Source organism: Heteronotia binoei, chromosome 13 (genome assembly GCF_032191835.1).
Source record: "Heteronotia binoei isolate CCM8104 ecotype False Entrance Well chromosome 13, APGP_CSIRO_Hbin_v1, whole genome shotgun sequence".
NCBI classification, from domain to species: domain Eukaryota; kingdom Metazoa; phylum Chordata; class Lepidosauria; order Squamata; family Gekkonidae; genus Heteronotia; species Heteronotia binoei.
In genome coordinates this window covers 26,124,591-26,148,949 of record NC_083235.1, presented here as the reverse complement: position 1 = coordinate 26,148,949, position 24,359 = coordinate 26,124,591, and the positions used below count along the sequence as shown (strand labels likewise).

The window sequence follows — 24,359 nt, the reverse complement described above, 5'->3', positions numbered from 1 at the left end:
GCAGGGGGGGACCTTTGAAAACCTATACAGAACAGTGTTGTGCAGCAGGTCAACAGGTAGTCCAACAAAGCACTCCTTTAAAGTAGAATGTATATTCAGAATCTTAAATGCAAATTAATCACATCTTAATTGTCTTAGAGAACCTCTTGCTTTGCAAATGGAACAGGCAATAGTGATTCTGGTGTGTTTTTTGTTTGTTTTGTTTTAGTAGACCACAAAACGCTTAAAGGTTAGAAATGCTTAGGTATCAAGATAAGCTATCTAAATGAGAAACAGTTTCTTTGGTGCAGGACAGGGGAGACTATAAGGGGGATCAATATTGTTACCAAAGATGTTTTCTTGCTTTGAATGTATATTGCTGTTGAAAGCCCCAAAAAGTAGAGCAGACTGCACTGCAGGCGGCCAGTCCCTTCTCAGATCTATACAAAAATCTCTGTATATCTAAATCACAGCTGCTACAGACCACAGTGGCTCCCAGACTAACTGGTTATTGATCATTACGCTTTTTTCTGTCTCTTGTTTTAGATCAAGGAGGCATTGATGAAAATTCACATCTCCAATCATGTCAACCCCCCCCCCCATCTAATATAAAAAAGGAATAGAAGAGAAGAAATTGGATTTATACCCTGCCCTTTGCTACCCAAAGGAGTCTCACTTATAAATCTCCTTTCCCTTCCCCTCCTCACAACAGACACCTTGTGAGGTAGGTGGGGCTGAGAGAGCTCTCCCAGAACTGCCCTTGAGCAAAACAGCCTTGAGGGACCTTGTGGCTGACCCAAGGGCACATCAGCAGATGTATGTGGAGTAGTGGGGAATCAAACCTGGTTCTCCCAGATAAGAGTCCGCGCACTTAATCACTACACCAAACAAGATCAACAGCCAGTTAGTCTAGAACAACAGTTCCCAGCCTTTTCAGTATGGAGAACCACCAGACCAAATTGACTTGGTATGGTGACTCATCCAAGGCTGGATCAAGGCTTTTTGGTGCCCCAAGCGAACTATGACCTCGACATCCATCTAGTTCAGCATTCCATTTTCTGCAGTGGCCAAACAGATTTCTAAGAACCAAACAGACATCACACGAAGGATGTATCTGCCCCCACTGTGACCCCCAAGCAAGTGGCATTCCAACTTCAATATGTTGTCAAAGGCTTTCACAGCTGGAGTTAGTTGTAGATTTTCTGGGCTGTATGGCTGCGGGCTTGGCATTGTGAGACCTGATGCTTCACCAGCAACTGTGACTGGCATCCTCAGAGGTATAACCCAGGAAACTGGAGTTCTCTCTGGGGGGTTAGACCTCTGAGGATGCCAGTCACAGTTGCTGGCGAAACGTCAGATCTCACAATGCCAAGACCATGACCATACAGCCCGGAAAATCTACAACAACTAAAGTCAAACTTCCTTTGGAAATGGAGGTTACATTCCATTTTCTGACCATTTTCTCCTTCTCTGTTACTCCCTCTAATCTTCCCTTTAAGAAACTCACTCCAGTATCCATCAGGATATATGTTTCACCTGATCAAAAGTGAAGAAATAAAATCATGGAAGATACTGTTTCTGAGATCAGAGCTTGGTTTCCAAAATACAAAAAGAGCTACTACGGAAAGAGCAGGGCAGCCATTAGGGAGGGCTGGCCCGTGACCTGCTTTCAGAGACTTCATTACCCACTCTTGGGTGCCGACCCACAGGTTGGGAAACACCAGTCTAGAAGGTGCCCCCATGGTCTCCAGGAGCTGTTAAGCACAGCTGCAGGCTGGAAGAAAAGCACTTAGTGAGGTCCTTCTAAGGATGGGAAGAGACCTCAAATTAGAGACATCTCACATGGTATGACCATAAGAGTGCCTCCGTGAGTTAGATGGTTCAATCAAAGGTTTGTTGAGTACAGGAATCTGTTTCTAGATCAGACTAGCCAGATAAGCTGAAGAGGAACCCAAACACTCATGATGGTACAGGGATCCCATTTGTCCAGAGCAACTAGAAACCAGAGGTATGCTGCCATAGAACATGGAAGTGGATCTCTCAAGAGAAGCTCACTTTGTGCCCGTCTTTCTCTCGTGTCCCAGTACCCGGCCTACCTTGATCTCCTGCACAGCGAATGCCCCTGCTTGGCTATCTGTGCTGCTGGCCACCATCTCTCCATTGCAGCGCCAGGCGGGATGGGACAGGTGCCCCGTGCCCAACTCCGGGAGCTGACCGTTGAAGTGCCGTCTGCCCCTGCCCCGCCCTCCGCCACGCCGTCCAGACTTGCCGCCCCGCCCTGGTCCACGTGGGAGGCTGCCGCCCGAATCCCCATTCAGCTCTTCTGAGCTGCGGCGGGTTCGCTTCAGGGGGGAGGGGGAGCCGCTGGCATCCTGCCCCGGAGGGGCCTCCTGTGGTCCTTGCCTGGCTGGCTCGAGGGTGCTACTGGGCGTCTCTAAGGCACTTATGGGGGCAGTGTCCGTGCAGGGGGGCAACACAGTGCTGTGGCTGGGCTCTGTCTCTGGTGCGGGTGGGACGCTGGGCAACGTGGTGGCTGGAGCTTCGCTTGGCAGCACTGGCTTCTCGGGGGCGCCAAAGCCAGGGCTCAGCTGGCAAAGACAAAGAAGAGAAAGCCATTATTAGATTCCAGAATTATTAGATCCATCTACCCTGAGACCAAATTTGACCTAGAACAGGGGTCGCCAAACTGCAGCTCAATGTGGCTTTTTCACACATTGTGTGGTTCTTGAAGCCCCCACCACCCAGCCTGCCGGCTTGGAGAGGGCATTTCTCTCTTTAAAGCTGGCAGCTTGGAGAATGCATTTAAAGCTAAAGCTGCTTTCTTTCTACCTCTCTCTCCCCCCTTCCCCATCTATCTTTCTTCCTTCCCTCCCTCCTTCCTGTCTTGTGGCTCTCAAACATGTGACATTCATGTCTTGCGGCTCTCAGACATCTGACATTTATTCTATGTGGTTCTTGTGTTAAGCAAGTTTGGCCACCCCTGGCCTAGAAGGTAAAATGACTACACTGAAGCTATTGCAGCATGAGAAGACAGGAATCACTGGAAAAGACAATGATGCTAGGAAAAGCTGAAGGCAGCAGCCAAAAACCGAGGAAGACCCAACCTGCGATGGATGGGCTCCATCAAGGAAGCCACGGCCCTCAGTTTGCAAGACCTGAGTGAGGCTGTTAACAATAGGGGGTTTGGGAAGCGACCATAAGGGTTACCATCAGGGCTTTTTTTGTAGCAGGAGCTCCTTTGCATATTAGGCCACACACCCCAATGTAGCCACTAAGAGCTTACAGGGCTCTTGGTACAGGGCGTACTGTAAGCTCCAAGAGGATTGGCTACATCAGGGGTGTGTGGCCTAATATGCAAAGGAGTTACCGCTACAAAAAAAGCCCCGATCGCCATAAATTGGAAACCAAGTAACACACACACACAACCCACTCTTTGGGAATTAAAGGCTCCTCCAAAATGTTCTTGAAATCCAAATACGCTTTTATCCCACCCTTTCACCCAGAAGCTTCCCCGTTTTATCCTCTCAAAACAACTCCATACGATAGGTTAGACCAGGGGTGTCAAACTCATGAGGGCCAGATCTGACATAAATGTGACTTTCTCGGGCCGGGCCATGAGTATCATAAAATGTAATGCCAGGTAGGAAAGATATAAACTTTATAAAGGACACAGAAAAACACAAATTTTTTTAAAAAGAACTTAAAATAAAGCATGCTGAAAACATTAGCACTCATTGGCCTTAAAGGTGCTTTCTTTGTACTTCTCCTGTGCAATCCAGGGAGCTGAGCAAAGGAAGCTGTGGCTCTTTCCTTCCTTCCCCAGGGGGTGGGAGGGAGTATCAGCCAATAGAAAGAAGAGAGGCTTGGTTTAGTAGCTCTGCTGTGCAATTGAGAGAGTCTGGCAAAGCAAGCTATCCCTCCTCCCCTTCCTCCCCAAGTGAGGAGCCTCAGCCAACGGAGAAAATAGAGACTTTGCTCTGTAGCTCCCATACGATTGAGCCTGACAAAGTAAGCTGTGATGCAGAAGGAAGAGAGAGGGAGAAGGAAGCAGATGACAGCCAGTTCTCGAGGGCCTGATTTGGCCCCCGGCTGCAAGTTTGACACCCCTGGATTAGACAGACAGTGGGCTTTATGGCCCAATGAGGATTAGAACCCAGGTTTCCTAGTCCAGCATTCTAACCCAGGAGTCTCCAGCCTTGTTGAGCCTGTGGCTGCTTTCTAAAATTTTTAAAACAGCAGGTACCACCGTGCAGTTTGGGCCCTGCTACAAAACTCGCAGCGTAATCTTGAGTTAATATGTAACCTATGCTCGTAGGGCTGTTGTCAGGAAAAACTGGGATGTGGAGGCACATATGCTCACTCAAGCTCCTTAGGGGGATAAAACGAATAATCATTGTCCCAGGCCCTGCCCTGGATAGCCCAGCCTAGCCCAATCTTGATAAATCTTGTAAGCTAAGCAGGATCAGCCCTAGTTAGTACTTGGATGGGAGGAAGTCCACAGTTGCTATGAAGAGGCAGGCAGCGGCAAACCTCCTCTAATAAGGTGGCTGCAACTTGATGGCAGTGCATGCACACAACCCATCCTTGCCAAATCATCCTCTGCAGAAAGCTCAAACGTTGCAAAATGCACCCTGTTAATGCAGTATTTTTTTTACTGTATGCTTCTGAGCACGAGTCATTGTGTAGAAAAAGATGTGCCGGAGCTCATTAGCACAACTCATTTGCATATGCCACACACCCCTGGTTGTCGCCGGAAGGTGTTACTAAATTCTATCAGTTCAGCATCTACCTTAAAATGTTTCTTGAAATATAATTGCCATAATAAAACTTTCCTCCCATTCAATGTTCCCTTTAAGCTGCAGAGTCTTGTGAGCAAAAATTCTACTTTGTGATTTTTTTTGGCCACTGTGTGACACAGAGTGTTGGACTGGATGGGCCATTGGCCTGATCCAACATGGCTTCTCTTATGTTCTTTTTTCCTGAGCTGAGGCAAAAATGTGTGAGCTGGAGGCTAAAAAACTGTGAGCTGGCTCACCCTAACTCAGCTTAGAGGGAACACTGCTCCCATCACACTTTTTCAATTACTTTCTCCCAGGTGGCCCCAGTGGCAGGATGAAGATTTCCATCTCTCTCCTTTATATGTTTCAGTTATTTTCCCATTCTTTGTAGGGGGGAAATATCAGAAAGCTTGTCCAATCTTAAGAGTTCAGCAAAATTCTCACAGGGGCTTTGAACAATGGAGCCCAGAAGCAATTATTTTGGCCGGGGGGGGGGGTGTTTAAGAAAGAAAGAGCACAATGAAATTTAGAGGCTCTGAAACTCTGCTCCTGTGAGCTTCTGCCCAAAATGAGGTCTGCTTCTGAGTAAAATATCTAAATGCCTTCCAAGTAGAGTATGTGGCAAACTTTCTCTCTGAACCCCAAGGTACACAGGTCCCCAGGCCAGGTTTCCCCCTTACTTGCAAGCTCTGGAGCAGGCAGGCCAGGGGGTTGGAGCCTGCTAGGAGGGGCAGCTGTCCTTGGAAAAGCTGGAGTCCCAGAGGCCCTTGCAGGTTGGGGGGCAGGAGGGGCTGCTGGGCCTGAAGCAGGGGGCTGCCAATCAAGGAGGGCCCTGGGGCTGAGTTCAGCGCCGACAGATCACCTGGGGGAAGGAGAAGAAGAGGATGTTAATTCAACAGACAAATGGACAACCATTCCAAAGCACCTGCAAAAGAGATCAATGATATCTGTTAAGTCCTTTTGGGAACCACCTCCCTCTCCCAGGTTAGAACTGAGAGACTGCAAATGGAACAGCAAAAATAGCCCCACCCTTGGCTTCCAGTCCCCAGAGGGGCCACTACAGGGCCCAGAGCAAGGCCCATCCTGGCTACCAGCTCTGTGCCCACCCTGGGAGGCCCAAGGACACTGCAGGATCCTTCCATCTTCCTCCTGCTGTGGTGTTTGGCAGGCCTGAGTCTCTAAGTGCGTGTGGACATCAGAAGAGCCCTGCTGGATCAGACCAGTGGTCCATCTAGTCCAGCATTCTGTCTCACACAGTGGCCAACCAGTTCCTCTGGAGGGCCAACAACAGGGCATAGAGGCTGAGGCCTTCCCCAGTGTTACCTCCTAGCTCTGGGATTCAGAGGATTAGTGCCTCTCAATGTGGAGGTTCCCTGTAGTCATTGTGATAAGACTTATCCTCCATGAATCTATCTAATGCTCCTTTACATCCTCTGGCAGCGAATTCCACATTTGAATTTTGAAGTAGCAACATTAGATAGTATGGATTGATGATTTCTATGTATTGTTACGGTTCCCTTGTCTATTGAATAAATAATTATCTATCTCTATCCATCATCTGTCTATCACCATTATTACCTATCTATTACTATTATTTATTATCCATCCACCTGTCCATCCATCTACCTGTCTATCCGTCCATCTGTCTGTCTGTCATCATTATTACCTATCATTATTACTATTATTTATTATCCATCCATCCATCTGTCCATCCATCTGTCCATCCGTCTATCCATCTGTCTGTCCGTCTATCTGTCTGTCCGTCTGTCTGTCTATCCGTCTGTCTGTCTGTCTGTCTGTCTGTCTGTCTGTCTGTCTATCTATCTATCTATCTATCTATCTATCTATCTATCTATCTATCTATCTATCTATCTATCTATCATCATCTGTCTGTCATCATTATTACCTATCATTATTACTATTATTTATTATCCATCCGTCTGTCTGTCCATCTGTCTGTCCATCTGTCCATCCTAACCCTTAACTGATTATATGGAAAAAGTTTTGAATGATCCAATTGAAAAAATAGAAATTGAAGTAGTGATTAATGCAATGAAAATTGGAAAGGCTCCTGGACCAGATGGATTTACAGCAAAAGTTTTTAAAACGTTTAAAGAATTAATACCGAAACTACAAAAATTAATGAATGTGATAAGAATAAATGGGAAAATACCAAATACATGGAAGGCAGCGGTAATTTCATTGATTCCAAAGGAAGATAGAAATGTCACTAATGTAAAGAACTATAGACCAATCTCATTATTAAACAATGATTATAAGATATACACAACAATCTTAGCAGAACGGCATAAACAATATCTAATAGATTTTATAAAGGAACACCAAGCGGGTTTTCTTCCTAAAAGGCAAATAAGAGACAATATTAGAACTGTTGTAAATATTGTAGAATACTATGAAAGACATCCAGAGAAGGAAGTTGCATTATTCTTTGCGGACACAGAGAAAGCTTTTGATAATTTGAATTGGGACTTTATGTTTGCAGTAATGGAGAAAATAAAATTGGGGGAAAACTTTATAAGAATGATAAAAGCAATTTATACTGAACAATGTGCAAGGTTATGTATAAATGCAGATCTTACAGAAGAAATGATAATCAGCAAAGGTACAAGGCAAGGTTGTCCGCTTTGACCATTGTTGTTTATAATGACTCTTGAAATCTTATTGAGGCAAATACAAGATGATGAAGAAATTGAAGGAACGAGAATGAAAGGATTTTCCTATAAATATAGAGCATTTGCAGATGATATAATGTTTATAAATGAAAATCCTATGCAAGTAACACCTTTGTTGTTAGCCAAAATACAAGATTTTGGAGAATTGACGGGACTTTATGTTAATAAAGAAAAGTCAAAAATTTTGTGTAAAAATATGCAAGTAAGTAAACAAAAGGAATTGCAGAGATTAATGGGATGTGAAGTTACCCCTAAAGTAAAATATTTGGGCATGGAAATAACAATGAAGAATATTGATTTGTTAAAAAACAATTATGAAAAGTTATGGCATAAAATGGACGAAGATATGATAAAATGGAACAAGCTTAATTTGTCACTGCTTGGTAGAATAGCTGCAATTAAGATGAACATTTTGCCAAGAATAATGTATTTGTTTCAAACTATTCCGATTGTGAAAGACAGTAAACAATTTAATAAATGGCAAAGAAAGATTTCAGAATTTGTATGGGCCGGGAAAAAACCAAGGTTTAAAATGAAAGTTTTAACAGATGCTAAAGAAAGAGGAGGATTTCAACTACCAGATTTAAGATTATATCATGAAGCAGTTTGTCTAGTGTGGATAAAAGATTGGGTGATGCTGTTGAATAAAAAACTTTTAACGTTGGAAGGTCATGGAAATAAATTTGGCTAGCACACTTATATGTACTATGGAAAGAAAAAGTCAGATTTTTTTTTCCTCATCATTATATAAGAAATAATCTACTAAATGTTTGGATGAAGTATAAGAAATATGGCAATGAGAGAAAACCGCTATGGATAGTGCCAGCAGAAGTAATAAGAATAACAGCTGAGATAGGAGAGGAAAAAGGGATGTCATATAATCAATTATTAAAAATACAAAGCGGTAAAATAGAATTGAAAACTGCTGAAGAGTTGAATAATAAGTATGATTGGTTTAAATTCAACAAATAAAAAGTTTGGTGGAAAGCGATGTTAAAACTGAAAGAATAAGACGAGAACATACAGAAATGGAAAAAAGTTCTGCTTGGAGATAATGAAAAATTAATTTCAAAAATCTATAAGTTACTTTTAAAATGGTCTACGGAAGATGAAGTAGTGAAATCTCAAATGATTAAGTGGGCAATTAATGTAAATAAAGAAATACAGATGGACACATGGGAATATTTGTGGAAGAACTCTATGAAACTCTCAACATGTCAGAGTATTAAAGAAAACTGTTTTAAGATGATGTACAGATGGTATATGACTCCTAAAAAGTTGGCAAAGATGAACAATAAGATGCCAGATAGATGTTGGAAATGCAAAAAACATGAAGGTTCTTTCTACCATATGTGGTGGACTTGTGAAAGAGCGAAAAAGTACTGGCAGATGATTCAACAAGAGATTTCTAAGATCTTGGGATACGAATTAACAAAGTTGCAGAGACTCTTCTGTTGGGATTACAAATGGAAAAATTTCCAAAAGAAGATATAACTTTAATTTGGTACTTGCTCTCAGCTGCTAGGACATTGTATGCGCAGTTGTGGAAGCAAGAAAAAATACCAGAGAAATGGGATTGGATTGTAAATGTTATGACATGGAGTGAAATGGACAAGTTAACAAGGACCTTAAGAGACTATGATTGAAAAGTATTTAAGATGGAGTGGAAAAAGTTCAGAAGATACGTAGAAAAAGAGTGGAAAATAAAAGGATAGTGGGCAATTTTTGATAATGACTAAGTACAACAGGGAGGAGGATATTAATTTTGGTTCTTATTAATTAAGGGTACCTTTAATATTAAGATTTTAAGTATATAACACCGGCGGGGGTCAAGTAATGGGGGGAGGGGTGGGTAGAAAGTAATATATGGGATAGATTAAAAAAAGTAATTATTAATGAAGTAAGAAATTGAAATTTATTACCATATGTTACTAATAAAATTGTTTGAAACATCCATCTATCTATCTACATCATCGTCATCATCATCATTTCTCTCTCTCTGTGTCTGTCTATCCGTCCGTACATCCATCTATCTGTCTGTCTATCCATCTATCTATCCATCTATCCATCCGTCTGTCCATCCATCCATCCTACACTGGACTGAGAAAGGATGTACTCTGTTGGCTGCACCTTAATCTCCGCACCTCCCAGAAATGGGAGCTGTAAGAGAAGAGCAATCACTCACCCAGAAGTGTGGTACTCAGCAGTGGGTTGACAAGCTGGGGCATCAGGGGGTTGAGCCTCCCTGAGGGGCTGGGGGTGCCCGGGGTGGTGCCCTCAGTAGTCGTCGATGTCGTGCTAGTGGAGGTAGGTGCCACAGGAGTGCTAGCCAGCCCAGTCTATGGAAGAGGCACAGAAGATTTAACAAAGGTTAAAAAAGAGAGAAAGACCTGGAAAGAGCTCAGCAGTTGGCCAAAGCCAAGTAACCAAACCTGTTACTGGGCCTCGGCTGCACTGTGTCCTATCTTGGTCAGGAATTTCATGTTTTACAGAGGTGCAACTATTCCTACAGGGTAGCCCCTGGGCATGTGTCTTCTCAAATCTCTCTCTCCCCCTCCAAAATGGCAAGATCTAGGACTGCAGCTATGCAGAATCACGGAACCACAGAGTAGGAAGGGGCCATAGAGGCCATCTACTCCAACCCCCTGCTCAAAGCAGGATCAGCCTAGAGCAGTATGGCGAACCTTTTAGAAACTGAGTGCCCAAACTGCAACTCAAAACCCACTTATTTATCGCAAAGTGCCAACACGGCAATTTAACCTGAATACCGAGGTTTTAGTTTAGAAAAAACAACTCATAGTGAAATTAACAAACTGAAAGAACATTTGGTCTGGATAGCATTTGCTTAGGAAACCAACAAAATAGTAACATGTCAGAATGGGAGAATGATGGTGAGAGTGTCATAAGGCAATAAATGGAGGCTGATCATTGCTCTGTTGCTTGCAGGTCTGGGTTAAGCTGAGAACATGCCTTTCCCAGAGGTGTTCCTGTCCTCCTTATTTACTTTTGAACATGTAACATACATTATTAACACCATTCTAGTTTGCCATTAGGAAAAAAGAATACATTAAAATATAGTGTGTTTAGTAGGAGCTGGTGGTTAGGGTGTCCAAATCAGATCTGGGAGGTCCTGATTCATATGCCCACTTTGCCCCGGCAGCTTGCTGGAAAACCTTGGACCAGTAATATACTCTGAATTAAACCGCCTCATAGGTTTGTTGTGAGGATAAAAGAAAAGGGGAGAGTGTGTCAAACCACTTCAGTGTCCTTTTGGGGGAGGAAGGCAGGGGATACATGATGTTAGTTAATAAATTAAGTTGATGAAAGGAGTCCACTGATTTATATGGCTAAATCTAAGTCCAGCAGCAACTTAGAGAACAAGATTTTTGAGAGTCAAAGCTCCATTTATCTAATTGAAGGAGCTCTAATGCTGGAAAGCTTGTGCCCCCTCCCCCAAATCTTGTTGTTCTCTAAGGTGCTCCTGAGTTCGAATCTAGTCGCTCTACTATGGAGCAGCACGGCTACCCTTGGAAACTTCAGGGATAGTCTGAATTGTATTAATAAGAAAGTCTGATGTGAGAAAGGAAGGCCAGTTTGGAGTAGAGGTTAAGTGTGTGGACTCTTATCTGGGAGAACTGGGTTTGATTCCTCACTCCTCCACTTTCAGCTGCTGGAATGGCCTTGGGTCAGCCATAGCTATCACAGAGCTGTCCTTGAAAGGGCAGCTTCTGGGAAAGCTTCTCTCAGCCCCACCTACCTCATAGGGTGTCTGTTGTGGGGGAGGAAAATAAAGGAGATTGTGAGCTGCTCTGAGACCCTGAGATTCAGAGTGAAGGGCGGGATATAAATCCAATATCTTCTTCCTTTAAACTAAAACTGCAATCCTGTGCATGTGTAGAGAGTAGGTACCACAGTGTTCACTGTAGATTACTTCTGAGTAACCATGGAGAGCAAGCCCAACAAGGAAGAGTGGGGATATTCAGTCTGAAGAATAGGCGGTTGAGGGTGGAGACATGATTGCACTTTTGAAGTATTAGAAGGGCTGCCACTTAGAGAAGGGCAGGGAGCTGTTCCTGCTAGCAGCAGAGGAGAGGACTGGCATAGGAAAAACTTTTTAACAGTAAGAGTTGTTCAACAGTGCAATCGACCCCCTCAATGGCAGTCTTTAAGCAGCAGCTGGACAAACACTTGTCAGGGATGCTCTGGAAAACCAGAACAGCAGTGCAACAGTTCAAAAACAGCTTATCCACAATTTGCCTTATGGTCACTGTAGCTTGAAAGAGCTCTGCTCAGATACTACTATCAGAAGCATCGTATTTGAAAGCAAGGAAGCCTGCAGTTCCTCCATTTCCACTCCTAAACCAGAGGCGATCCCTGCCAGTTTCTGCCAGATTAGGGGAATCTAACATTTCCTGTAATAAACCCACATCCCTTAAAAAAAATGCATGATTCAAGGTCCTGATCTCTCTCCCCCTCCCCATCCCCACACACTCTTCTTCCCTTCAGCTTGGACCGTGGCACAACAGTTTTGAAATATGAAAGACAACCAGGTTTTGGCCACATGAAAACATGAAGCTGCCTTATACCCATCTCTCTAGTGCAGGGGTGGCCAAACTGTGGCTCAGGAGCCATATGTGGCTCTTTCACACACATTGTGTGGCTCTTGAAGCCCCCACCAGAGAAGGCATTTGTCTCCTTAAACCACTTCTTCAAGCCAAGCCAGTCAGTGGCTTGGAGAATGCATTTAAAGTTCAAGTTGCTTTCTTTCCACCTCTCTCTCTCCCCACATATTTTCCTTCCATCCTTCCTTCTCTCAGACATCTGACATTCGTGTCTGGTGGCTCTCACACATCTGACATTTATTCTATGTGGCTCTTATGTTAAACAAGTTTGGCCACCCCTACCCCAGTGGGTCACATCTAACCCCCTCCCTAAAACTGCAGGAACACCGCAAGGAATTTTCCTCTGTGTGTTGTGCTTGGGGACTGCATTGTGGTTGCACCCTCCCATGTCAGAATTCCAAAGGTGCCCATGAGCTCAAAAAGGTTGGAGTGCCCTGTTGTCTCTCCGAAGGAGGTCCAGTTAGTGTTGCCAGGTTTGGGTTGGAAAATACCTGGGGATCTCGGGGGTAGGAGCCTGAGTTTGGGAGAGGAGGAGCTTCAATGAGATATGACTCCAGAGCTTTGTGCACGGGGGGGGGGGGGGAGGCAAGGGAGCGTGTGTGCCCACAGAGAGGGCTCCGAGTGCCGCCTCTGGCACCTGTGCCATAGGTTTGCCACCACTGACCTAGAGCATCCCTATCAAGTGTTTGTCCAGCTGCTGCTTAAAGACTGCCAGTGAGGGGGGAGCTCACCACCTCTGTCAGTAGCTGATTCCACTTTTATTGTAAAAGAGTTTTTCCTGATATGCATGCCTGCCCTTAATTTGAACCCATGATTGTGAGTCCTCTCCTTTGCTGCCAACAGGAACAGCTCCTTGCCTTCTTCTAAGTGACAGCCCTTCAAATACTTAAAGAGAACAATCATGTCTCCCCTTCAAAAATGAGGAGTAGTACCAGGGGTCCTCAGTGTGGTGCCTATGGGCACCATGGTACCTACCCCCTATTCTTATGCCCGCCAAGTGTTTTCAGGAAGTGGGTGTGGCCAGGTGGGGCTTTTGCGCAGCAAGACTTCTGAATGGCTGGGTGTTTTTTTTTTAAATGCTGCTTTGGTAGCAATTGCTGTGTCATGCCAGTTAAGCTGCAGCAATCATTTTGTGGCTGGCTCCACCTCCTGTGGCAGCTATTTTGTGGCAGTCATTTTCTTGTTGCACCCAACATGCCTCGTGAGAATTCCAAATGTGCCTGGTGGCTCAAAAACGGTCGGGGACCCCTGGGCTATACAGTCAGTCAAATTTTATCATCCCCTTCCTCACCTCACCACAACAGAACTCAGACACAGGAAGTTCAACCCCCAACAGTGGGGGTGCCAGGATTGAATGGTGTGTGCGAGTGTGTCTCTCCTCCCAGTCTGGTGCAGTGGTTAAGTGCGTGGACTCTTATCTGGGAGAACCGGGTTTGATTCCCCACTCCTCCACTTGCAGCTGCTGGAATGGCCCAGGGTCAGCCATAGCTCTCGTAGCTGTTCTTGAAAGGGCAGCTACTGTAAGAGCTCTCTCAGCCCCGCCTACCTCACAGAGTGTCTGTTGTGTGTGGGGGGGGGAAGGTAAAGGAGATTGTGACCACTCTGAGATTCAGAGTATAGGGCGGGATATAAATATCTTCTTCCTGTGCTCTATGAACTCTGGCCCTCCCTCTGCATCTCTGTTTGCACAGATTCATTGCTTCTCTTCTCCCCAAAGTGCTTGCTGGGTTACCACCTCCCCTCATGCCCTGCCCTTTACACAGAACCCTTTGGCTAACTGTAAAATAATGCTTCTATTTAAAGAATACAGCCAACTGTCCAGACAGAGATATCTGTGAGGATTATAACTCCCTCCAAGTTGTGTAACTGTTGTTACGAAACTATAAAAAAAATAATAACAGACAGCATTTGCTGGACACAACCTCAAAGTGCTCTGTGCAGATATCACCTCAATATTCCCAGCAACTGGCCAATGCTGTTATTCCCCTCTTCCAGATGGAGGAGAGAAAGAAGCTGTGAACTGGTTGGCCTACTGCCACCCAATGCAGGCATAACAGAGGCAAAATCTGAATCAAGGTCTTCCTCGCTAATGGGTTCACGTTCCCCATTTCCTCCAAATCTGCTATGCTAAAATCAAAATAACTTACATATCTAACAGCATTCTGCAGATATGAACAGATGAACAATCATTTAAAAGACTAAGCCAGAGCTTTTTGACTTTGCATGCTTTCCCCTCTCTCCCTTTGGCCAAGTACTATTTTTAACTTTCCATGTTTTCTTCTTCCTGTCTGCGCATGCACATGCATTGCATGTTGTTTTGGAGAGGCTAATCTGACTAGTATATATGCTTTCACTATTCTGTGAATCTAGAGGCTCTTGTAAATTTGCAAAAACATCTCCCTGCCGTGCAGATGTTTTGATCTGTTTGGTGAGGCCACCCATGGAAATTAGCGGTTCAATTTGTTATGCCAGCAGCCTGCTCTTCACCCGATTAGCTCCCAAAGGTAGCCTCTATCCTGCACCTCCATTTATAACGCAAACTAATTTTGTAAGCTCCTTGGGGCAGAGTTCTGCCCCAATGTATTCTGCAGTGCTGCAAAGTATGCCATAGAAAGGCATAGCACATTACTGCCATTATTGCTAGATGTATTAAAAACAACTTCTCAGCCTGTGCCCTTTCTTTCTTTCTTTCTTTCTTTCTTTCTTTCTTTCTTTCTTTCTTTCTTTCTTTCTTTCTTTAAACTGCCCTCCCCCCACAGAACAGGGCTCAGGGTGGTGGCATACATCAAAATACTCATAAAATACTATAGAGGGTTAAAATCATAAAATACAGTAATGCCAGGGCTTTTTTGTAGCAGGAACCTCTTTGCATATTAAGCTACACACCCCTGACGTAGCCATTCCTTCAAGAGCTTACAGTAGGCCCTGTGCTAAGAGCCCTGTAAGCTCTTGGAGGATCGGCTACATCAGGGGTGTGTGGCCTAATATGCAAAGGAGTTCCTGCTACAAAAAAAGCCCTGGGTAATACCCAGGGAACATTTTGTAGAAAAACAGGTAGTGGAGCTCATCCAGGGATTGTTATGCAGCTGCACATACTATTTAATGGACAAGGAGGTGGAACTCTCAGAAGGAGGTGGAACTCTCAGAAAGGTTCAGGAGCTGTGCTCCTGTGAGCTCCCACTGAATCTGAAGCTTGGTAATACCAATCAAAGAGTGGTAAAGCTGCCAGGCATGTCACTGCCTTGTGTGGGGGGTGGGAGGGCAGGAAGCAGAAAAAGCAGGAGAGGCAGGGACTGCATGAATGCCAGCAAGATAGAAAACCATCACTGTCCTCAATCAAATGCCTGGGGGAACATCTCTGCCTTGCAAGCCCTGCAGAACTGCATTATCCCACAGGGTGTAGATGATAGAAAGTTTCACCAGATTGGGGCCAGAGCATTTTCAGGACAGTGACGCTTCTCTATTTGCCCTGGCTCTGGTTGAAGACAGCCAGATGAACCTTCTCCATTTCGAACCTTCTCCATGTGCAGAATCCCCACCTCCCAATGCTTTACTACTAAAATGCAGCCAAAAAGTTTCTTTAAATCTGCCCTACCCCACCTTCTTGAGTAGATATAAATTACCTGCCTATCATCTTCTCCTCACTTTGACACAGAAAGAATCTAGCCTTCTTGTATTATACCTCTGAGGATGCCAGTCACAGCTGCTGGTGAAACGTCAGGTTCTACAATGCCAAGACCAAGGCCATACAGCCCGGAAAATCTACAACTAATTTCTTTAATGGCTTTGGAAGTGGATGGCGACCCCAGCCCCATGCAACTTTTGTCCGCCTAAGAGCACTCAAAAGGAACAGCTGGCCTGAGCACACCCGAGTAATGCTTTATTACCTGCGTAGGGCCTGGCCCTGTTTCCGAAGGGCCCAGGCTGGTTGCCAACAGTGCTGAGTTTAAAGCTAGGACAGCTGGAGGGGTTGAAAGTGCTGGGAAAAGCAGAGGCTGTAGAGTTTCAGGGAGGCTGGCAAACGGCTCCAGCAGGGGCTCTGTGGTCGCTGCTCCTGCTTCCCTCTCACCCTCACACGGCGCCCCTGGCAACGCCAGCAGTGATGCCAACAGTCCACTCGGTTGCTGCAGCAAATCCAAGCCAGGCAGCACCAGAGGCAGCAAGGGGTGTCCCTCTGGCTCCCCCTGCAGGCTAATCGGAGGAAGGGGTGTCTCAGGGCCCAGAGTGAGAGAGAATGGGAAGGAGCCCAGTGGGAGTAGCCCCGGAGGTAGAGCGTTCCCAAATGGCAGCGCCTGTTCCTGTGCTAGAAAGGGGAAAGTATCGGCGCCCGAGGACAGCGGGCAGCCCAGGCCTCCTCCTTCCATGGCACCGGTGGGGGCAGCGATGGGGCTGGGCACCGGAGGGGTTTTGGGGGTCAAAGGCGACACAGAGGCAGCACCTGGAAGAGAAAAACAAACACTGAGGCGTGGCCAACACATGTCACTTAAAAACACCAGCTGTTCCCAGAATGCACTGCTCTCCACATGCCGTCTTCCAGAAGGTCTTGGGCGTTTAAAAGGGTTCAGAATTGGCCATGTGCAACCAGAACCTTGCCACGTTTAATCAGAATTTCATTGATTTATTTGGTTTTTATCCCACTCTTTCTCCAAAGGATTCTGGGTGGCATATACATAAAAACCCATGAAGATGCCTTATCTCGAATCAGACCATTTCCCCATCCAAATCAGTATTGTCTATTCAGACTAGCAGTGGCTCTCCAGAGTCCCAGGAAGAGATCTTTCATGTCACCTACTGCCTGGTCCTTTTAAGTGGAGTACTGGGGGGGGGGGGGGGGGAACCTCCTATGAAATATTTTCTCCTTTAGAATGAATCAAATGATTTCAAAGATAAGGTGGGCATGCTGTAGATATATACAGCTCTTAAATCCTAGATTCATTTCCGCACCTAGAAGGATACCTAAACTTTACGGGGGAACATGCAAGGCTTTCACTGCTTCTCAACTGCTGCTTGCCTTCTGTTGCCATTCTGACCCAACGTGGTCGATGTTTCCACCTTTCCCTCAAATCACTGTGACACATTTACTCACACACTAGCTAAAACAGGGGTGGCCAAACTTGCTTAATGTGAGAGCCACATAGAATAAATGTCAGATGTTTGAGAGACGCAAGATATGTACATGAGATGTTTGAGAGCTGCAAGACAAGGAAAGAAGGAAGAAGATGAAGAAGATTGGATTTATATCCTGCCTTTCACTCCGAATCTCAGAGCGGCCACAATCTCCTTTATCTTCCTCCCCCACAGCAGACACTCTGTGAGGTGGGTGGGGCTGAGAGGACTCTCACAGCAGCTGCCCTTTCAAGGACAACTCTTCTGAGAGCTATGGCTGACCCAAGGCCATTCCAGCAGGTGCAAGTGGAGGAGTAGGGAATCAAACCCGGTTCTCCCAGATAAGAGTCTGCACACTTAACCACTACACTAAACTGAAGGAAGGAAGGAAGGAAGGAAGGAAGGAAGGAAGGAAGGAAGGAAGGAAGGAAGGAAGGAAGGAAGGAAGGGAGGGAGGGAGGGAGGGGAGGGGAGGGGAGGGGAGGGGAGGGGAGGTGGGAGGGAAGGAGAGTTGGAAGGAAAGCAACTTTAAATGCATTCTCAAAGCCGCTGGCTGGCTTGATGAAGAAGTGATTTAAAGAGAGAAATGCCTTCTCCAAGTCAGCCAACAGGGTGATGGGGGCTTCAACATGTAATAGATGTGAAAGAGCCACATGGCTCCCAAGCCACAATTTGGCCATGCCTCAGCTAAAAAGTCACTCATTGCCTTGCTTTGCAGGAGGCAGAAAAAAAGATTAGAAGGAGGTGGGGCAGAAGCTGCACCAAAGCTTCAGAGGAAAACTGAACGTTTCATTAAGAACTGAGCTCTCTCTGACCAGATAGCAAAAATTAAGGTATGCATGCTAAGAGAGAATAGGGTGTGCACCAGCTTGCAGCTTTATCTCAAGCTCTGGGTATATTTACAATTTTACTTGCAGAAAACTGAAGTATTTATAACTTTTAAATCCCATAAATATGGCAAACATTGCAGTTTTATATGCCAAGTAAATTATAAATGATGCATTTTATGTTGTAGTAAGTAAAGAGAGCCAGTTTGGTGTAGTGGTTAAGTGCATGGACTCTTATCTGGGAGAACTGGGTTTGATTCCCCACTCCTCCACTTAAAGCTGCTGGAATGACCTTGGGTTAGCCATAGCTATCACAGGAGTTGTCCTTGAAAGGGCAGCTGCTGCGAGAGCCCTCTCAGCCCCACCCACCTCACAGGGTGTCTGTTGTGGGGGGAGAAGATATAGGAGATTGTGAACTGCTCTGAGTCTCTGATTCAGAGAGGAGGGTGGGATATAAATCTGCAGTCTTCTTCTTCTAAAATTAGCTTAGGCTTGATAAGGTAGCAAATACTACATACATTTCAATTCCCTCCCCCCCCCCCGATTTTTTTTCTGAAAAAGAAACAGGATTAAATCCATTTTTCTCCCATGAATTTAAAATTCCTGGAAATTTTACATCTCCACCCCCAACTACTTGCTTTCGGTTTTAGCAAAGGTCCCCCCTGACACAACCTACCTTGGGGGCCATGAGGACCAAGTGGGGAGACGGAAGGTTTTGGCTGCGGGGGGCTCCCTGAGATCTGTTCGGAAGACGTTGAGGCCAGCTGTCCAAAGAGACTGAGGAGCTGGCTGTTGAAGTCCTGAAAGGAAGGCAATGGTCCGGGGCTGTCACCGGTAGGGGTTGGGGGAAGCAGGGGGAGCCCGGGGGTGGGCGAGCTCACAGGAGGGCCGAGCAGGCTGAGCAGGGATGACAGCGGCTGAACTTGAGCTGCTGAGTTCGGGGGTCCATTCTTGGCCTCTCCCACTGGCGGCTGGTCCTGAGGCCGGGGTTGTCGGGTCGGCATCTCCTCAGAATGGGCAGCCGCAGCCTGCCCCGAATGGGAGTCCTTGAGCAGGCGCAGGACAGTGGGGGAGCGGTGCTGGCGCCGAGGTGGCCGCCCGCCCACCACGGAGAGCAGCAAGCGGCTGGGTAAAGTGCTGACGGCCAGCTCGTCAGGACGCCCCCTGCTAGCCAGCTGGGCCTTGGCGGCTGCGCTCAACAAACTACTGGCTGGGAAAGAGCCTGGGCCCTGTGGGTGAAGGAGCAGCAGGCCGGGCGGTCCTTTGCCTTCGGGGGCAACTCCTAAGGGCACTGAGGGCAGGTTATTGCTGCTTTGGTTGATTAAGGCGTTGGCCGGGGGCCCTGTGTCCAAGCCGGAGGGTTTGGGAGCTGACCGGTGTCCGACGAGGCCCTGCTCCGAGGAAGTAGAGGAATGCCGAGAGCGTTGCGGGGAAGGCTCGGCGCTGCCTGCTGGGGAGGAAACGGAGGAGAGGGTGGTGGGAGCAGGCGAGCCTGTGGCGCTTGTCTGTGACCCCAGAGGGACCGGGCGGCTGTTCCAGGGGCTGCTACCTTGGCCTGGAACCGCCTCGTCTGGTGAGGAGAAGAGAAGCCCACTTGAGGGATAGGGCCGGGGCGTTGCATCCAAGAGAGCCTTGCCTGGTACAAAGGAACCCCCAGCAGCGTTCATTTCAGCGGGGAAGGTCAGGCGGGTGTTGCCGTTGGTGGTGGCAGGCAGGCGCCCTGGGAAGACGTCCCCGAAGAGGGCGTTGTGGTGTTGTGGAAAAGAGGAGCTCTGGCCGGACCAGGTGTTGCTGTAGCGATCGGAAGGGCACTGCAGGTAGGGTTCCGGGACCTTGGCCAAGGGAGCAGGTGCTTTTCTGGGAAGAGTCTGCTGTGGGCGACTGCTGGGTCCTGGGGTGGGTGGCTGAGACGGCTGGCTCAGGGCCCCTGAAACAGACAGAGACCAAGTCAAGAATCCTCCCCACAAAGTAAAGACAGCAGTGGCGTAACCAGGGCTCCCCCCCCAGAAAAAATCCAGCAGGAACTCATTTGCATATTAGGCCACACCCCTGGTGTCACCATTGTTTCGCGCAGGGCTTTTTTAGTAGAAAAAGCCCAGCAGGAACTCATTCGCATATTAGGCCACACTCCCTGACATCACCATTGCTTCCTAAAGGTGTTTTTTTTTTTTGCAGAAAAAGCCCGGCAGGAATCATTTATATATTAGGCCACACAGCCTGACGCCAAGCTGGTCAGAACTGCATTCCTGTGTGTTCCAGCAGGGAACCCAATGTGACATTAACTTCATTCTCCTGTCCTCCATTTTATTCTTACACTAACCTTGTGAGGTAGGCTGGGCGGGGGTGGTGGTGATTGACTAAGGTTGTCATGGAAGAGTGGGGATTTGAACCTGGCTCTCCCAGATTCTCATCTGACACTGACTGCTACACCACCGTGGCTCTCGGTGTGTCAGGCAGTTGCTAAGGGGCCACCAGCAACCCTCTTACCCCAACAAGCTGCTTCTTTCAGTTTGACGTAGTGGTTAAGAGCAGTGGACTCTATTCTGGAGAACCAGGTTTGATTCCCCACTCTTCCACATGCCCCTGATGGAGTGACCGTGGGTCAGTCACAACTCTTTCCGAGGCTGTTCTCTCAAGAGCAGTTCTCTCAAAGCTCTCTCAGCCCCACCTGCCTCACAGGACGTCTCTGTTGCAGGGAGGGGACGGGAAAGGAGATTGTAAACCGCTCTGAGACTGAGTGAAGGGTGGGGTATCGATCCAACTCTTCCTCTTCTCTGCAGGCAGCTGTTAAGGGACCATCAGCAATCCTCTCGGCCCAGGAAGCTAGCCCCGAAAGCAGCTACCATTTGCTCCCAAGCAGCAGCAAAATGCCTGCCCTGCTTTTGGAATGGGCCCTCCTCTCCTCAGCTGTCACCAATGGGGAGAGCATAGGGGAAGAGGCTAACTGATCGCCACTCACCTGCTAGATTGGAGAACAAGCTGCCTTGTACTGAATCAGACCTCTGATCCATCAAGGTCAGTATTGTCTGCTCAGGCTGGCAACCACTCTCCAGGGTCTTGGGCAGTGATCTTTCACATCACTTATGACCAGTGTTCCCTCTACGCGGAGTTAGTGTGAGCTAGTTCGCCGTTTTTTAGCCTCTGGCTCACACATTTTTGTCTTAGCTCAGGAAGGATGACCCCAGAGCACACTAATTTATGCAGTGGCCACATCGCTTGCTCACCACTTTAATGTCAATGGCTCACTAAGTAGAATTTTTGCTTACGAGTTTCCACAGCTTAGAGGGAGCATCACTTATGACCATTGCCCTGAGCCTGCTTTAGTGGGGAGGGTGGGATATAAATCGAATAAACTAAACTAAACTGGGGATTCCAGGGATTGAACCTGAGGCTTTCTGCATGTCAAGCAGGTGCTCTACAACTGAATCACACGCAGTGATGCGGGCCTCCCCATCTGCTGTCACAGGCAACTGTCAGCCAGGAACTAGAGATGTCCCCCCCACCCCCTCTGGAGTGCTGCCTACAGAGCCAAGGCCTGCCCCATCTTGCTCGGAGAGGGTGATGGCCAAAGTTCCGTCTAAGCTGCAGAGTCTTGTGAGCAAAAATCCTACTTTGTGAGTGACTGGCATTAAAGTTGTGAGCTACTGCATAAATTAGTTTGCTCTGGGGTCATCCTTCCTAAAACAAAAATGTGTGAGCTGGAGGCTAAAAATCTGTGAGTTAGCTCATGCTAACTCAGCTTAAAGGGAACACTGGTGATGGCAGACACTGATTTTGGACACTGGCCCCCACCGATGCTCCCTCTAAACTGTGAGGTCTGGTGAGCAAAAATTCTACTTTGTGAGCTACCAACCTTGAAGCTGTGAGCGAACCATTTGGCTACTGCATCAATTAGTTTGCTCTGGGGTCATCCTTCCTGAGCTAAGACAAAAATGTGCGAGCTGGAGGCTTTTTGAGCTGGCTCACATTAACTCAACTTAGAGGGAACACCGGTCCCCACTACCGATGGCTGGCCACTCAGTTCATGCCCTCCTTTCCAAGACAATTGTTGCCAATCCCACTTCCTCAGTCACTGGCTGGCTGCCTGGCTGGTCTGGAGGAAGAGACGAGGGACCTAGACAGTGGCAATGGATGCGCTACAGACAAGGGATGTGATAGAGGTCCCAGCTAGCAGTCATGGGCCTTCCAGCCTGAGAACACCCTTCCAGATGCTGGAACCAGCCCAGCAGACATTCAAGTTCTTCTGAAAGTTGAACTGCAGTGGCTTACATTTCTGAGAGTTCGGGCATACTTCTCCCCACACACACACACTGCCCCCAGTAGAGCTCAAAGCAGAATTCACCATTCAGACTGAGAAGCTCTACTTCTAGAGTATTATTATGAGAAGTTCTCTCCTTTGTTTCTGCATGAGTCTAAGTGTGTGTCTTGACTAGAAAGAGGAAAAAAAAATCCCTGAACAGTGACTCATTAAGAGACAGAACAGGCAGCCTCCTCTGAAAGCAAGTAATTCTGTAACGTATCTAGGCAGTAACTGATTAAAACCAACTGCACCTGAACCCATGACACAGTGGAATGACCCACTCCTAAGAAAATTAGCTTGCAAAGAAGCAAGGTCAGAGCAGTTATTCATGCAGAGAGATGGTTTGGATGATCTTGGATCAGTCACATTATAAACGACCTCACCGGACTGTTATCGCAAGAGTACAAAGGAGGAAGGGAGAATGATATTGTAAGCTGCTTGGAGTCGCCATTGTGGAGAAAAACAGGGTATGAATATGTGTATAAATAAACGTCAGTGCCATTGCAGACTCCAGTAAATGAAAAAGTTAGCCTCATGCCAGATTGAAGTAAGCCATTCTCTACGTACAGTGGCAGAGAACAGCAACAACAGGGCATATCTCTCAGTAAGAATTCAAGGGAACGAAGGTGCGCTTAACTGACAAAGCCAAGCCCTGGTACCCAAGCCTGGGCTATAGAATTATAGAAACATAGAACTGGAATGGACCTCAGGCTCATCTAGTCCAACCTCCTGCAAAATGAAGGAAATTCACAACTACCTCTCCCTCTACTACACATACCCAGTGATCTCTGCTCCAGGCTATGAAGATGGCAAAAAAACAAACAAACCACTCCAGGATACCTGGCCAAGCTGGAGAAAAATTGCTGCTTGACCCCAAAGTGGTGAACAGCATTTCCCTGGGCATGTAAGGGGAGGGACGGTGGCTCAGTGGTAGAGCATCTGCTTGGTGAGCAGAAGGTCCCAGGTTCAATCCCCAGCATCTCCAACTAAAAGGGTCCAGGCAAATAGGTGTGAAAAACCTTAGCTTGAGACCCTGGAGAGCCGCTGCCAGGCTGGGTAGACAATACTGACTTTGATGGACCAAGGGTCTGATTCAGTATAAGGCAGCTTCATATGTTCATAAGAAGGGGTCTCGAGAACTAAGCACTGATGCAATCCTTCTTGCCTTCCTTCCCAGTCCATAGCTATAGTGGGGCCCGGGGGGGGGGGGGGCAGGCCACTCCATTCATCCCCCCTCCCTTCCATCTATATGGCCCCTCCATTGGAGGGCCTCCAATCTGCCCCCTTTGTTCACCTGCACTTGCCACCGCTCTGAACAAGTGCAATATTGGTACTGTAGGGGCTTCAGATTGGCACAGGGGAGGAGAAGCCTACTTGTAGCCAGCTAGAAGGTTTAATGAGTTAAGACAAATGTGGGGGAGGGCTCTAGCTTTACTTGAGAAACAGAGCAAATGTTTAAGGCCAGATCAGGTGGCCCCCTGGTCCCCCCTCCCCCCCCCCAAAAAAAAATGCTGCTGAGGACCCCACCAAACATGAAATCCTGGCTACAGCCCTGCTTCCTTTCCATGATCTGCCTAAGTTCACAGGATCAGCATTGCTGTCAGATGGCCATCTAGCCTCTATTTAAAACCTCCAAAGAAAGAGGAACCGCTCTGTCAGGAAGTTCTTCCTAATGTACAGCTGAAAACTCTTTTAATTTCAACTCGTTGGTTCTGGTCTGATCTTCTGGGGCAATAGAAAACAACTCCACACCATCTGCTAAGAGACACCCCTTCGAGTACTTTGAGATGGCGATTATCCCACCTCTCAGTCACAATGCTAAAGACGAGGGTGGTAAGAAGTGTGGAATCAGGCAGCAGTTGGTGGTTACCTGGCCCCAGGTGTGGCAGGCTGAGCGGTCCGTGGCTCTCCATGCTGCGATAGAGGGTAGCCATTGCCACAATTTTCCGGCGGTGGTTGCACAGCTTGGTCATGTCCTCGTCTCCCTTGGCACCTTCGCTGCCTGTCACCATGGCTGCTGGGTCAAAGTTGAAAACCTACCAGCAAAGAGGAAC

The 24,359-nt window shown here is 47.1% G+C and overlaps 1 protein-coding gene across 1 annotated transcript in view; it reads right to left on the bottom strand.

The window, feature by feature from the left end:
• MBD6 (methyl-CpG binding domain protein 6) overlaps positions 1–24,359 on the bottom strand; it is a 49,785-nt gene that overhangs the window by 5,535 nt on the left and 19,891 nt on the right. The window contains exons 5-10 of the mRNA XM_060253313.1: positions 24,176–24,341; positions 18,682–19,932; positions 15,960–16,510; positions 9,636–9,789; positions 5,438–5,619; positions 2,076–2,567 (exon numbers count right to left, since the gene is read on the bottom strand). Of these exons, the coding sequence (XP_060109296.1) occupies positions 2,076–2,567; positions 5,438–5,619; positions 9,636–9,789; positions 15,960–16,510; positions 18,682–19,932; positions 24,176–24,341 (2,796 nt within the window). The remainder of the gene's footprint in view (positions 1–2,075; positions 2,568–5,437; positions 5,620–9,635; positions 9,790–15,959; positions 16,511–18,681; positions 19,933–24,175; positions 24,342–24,359) is intronic.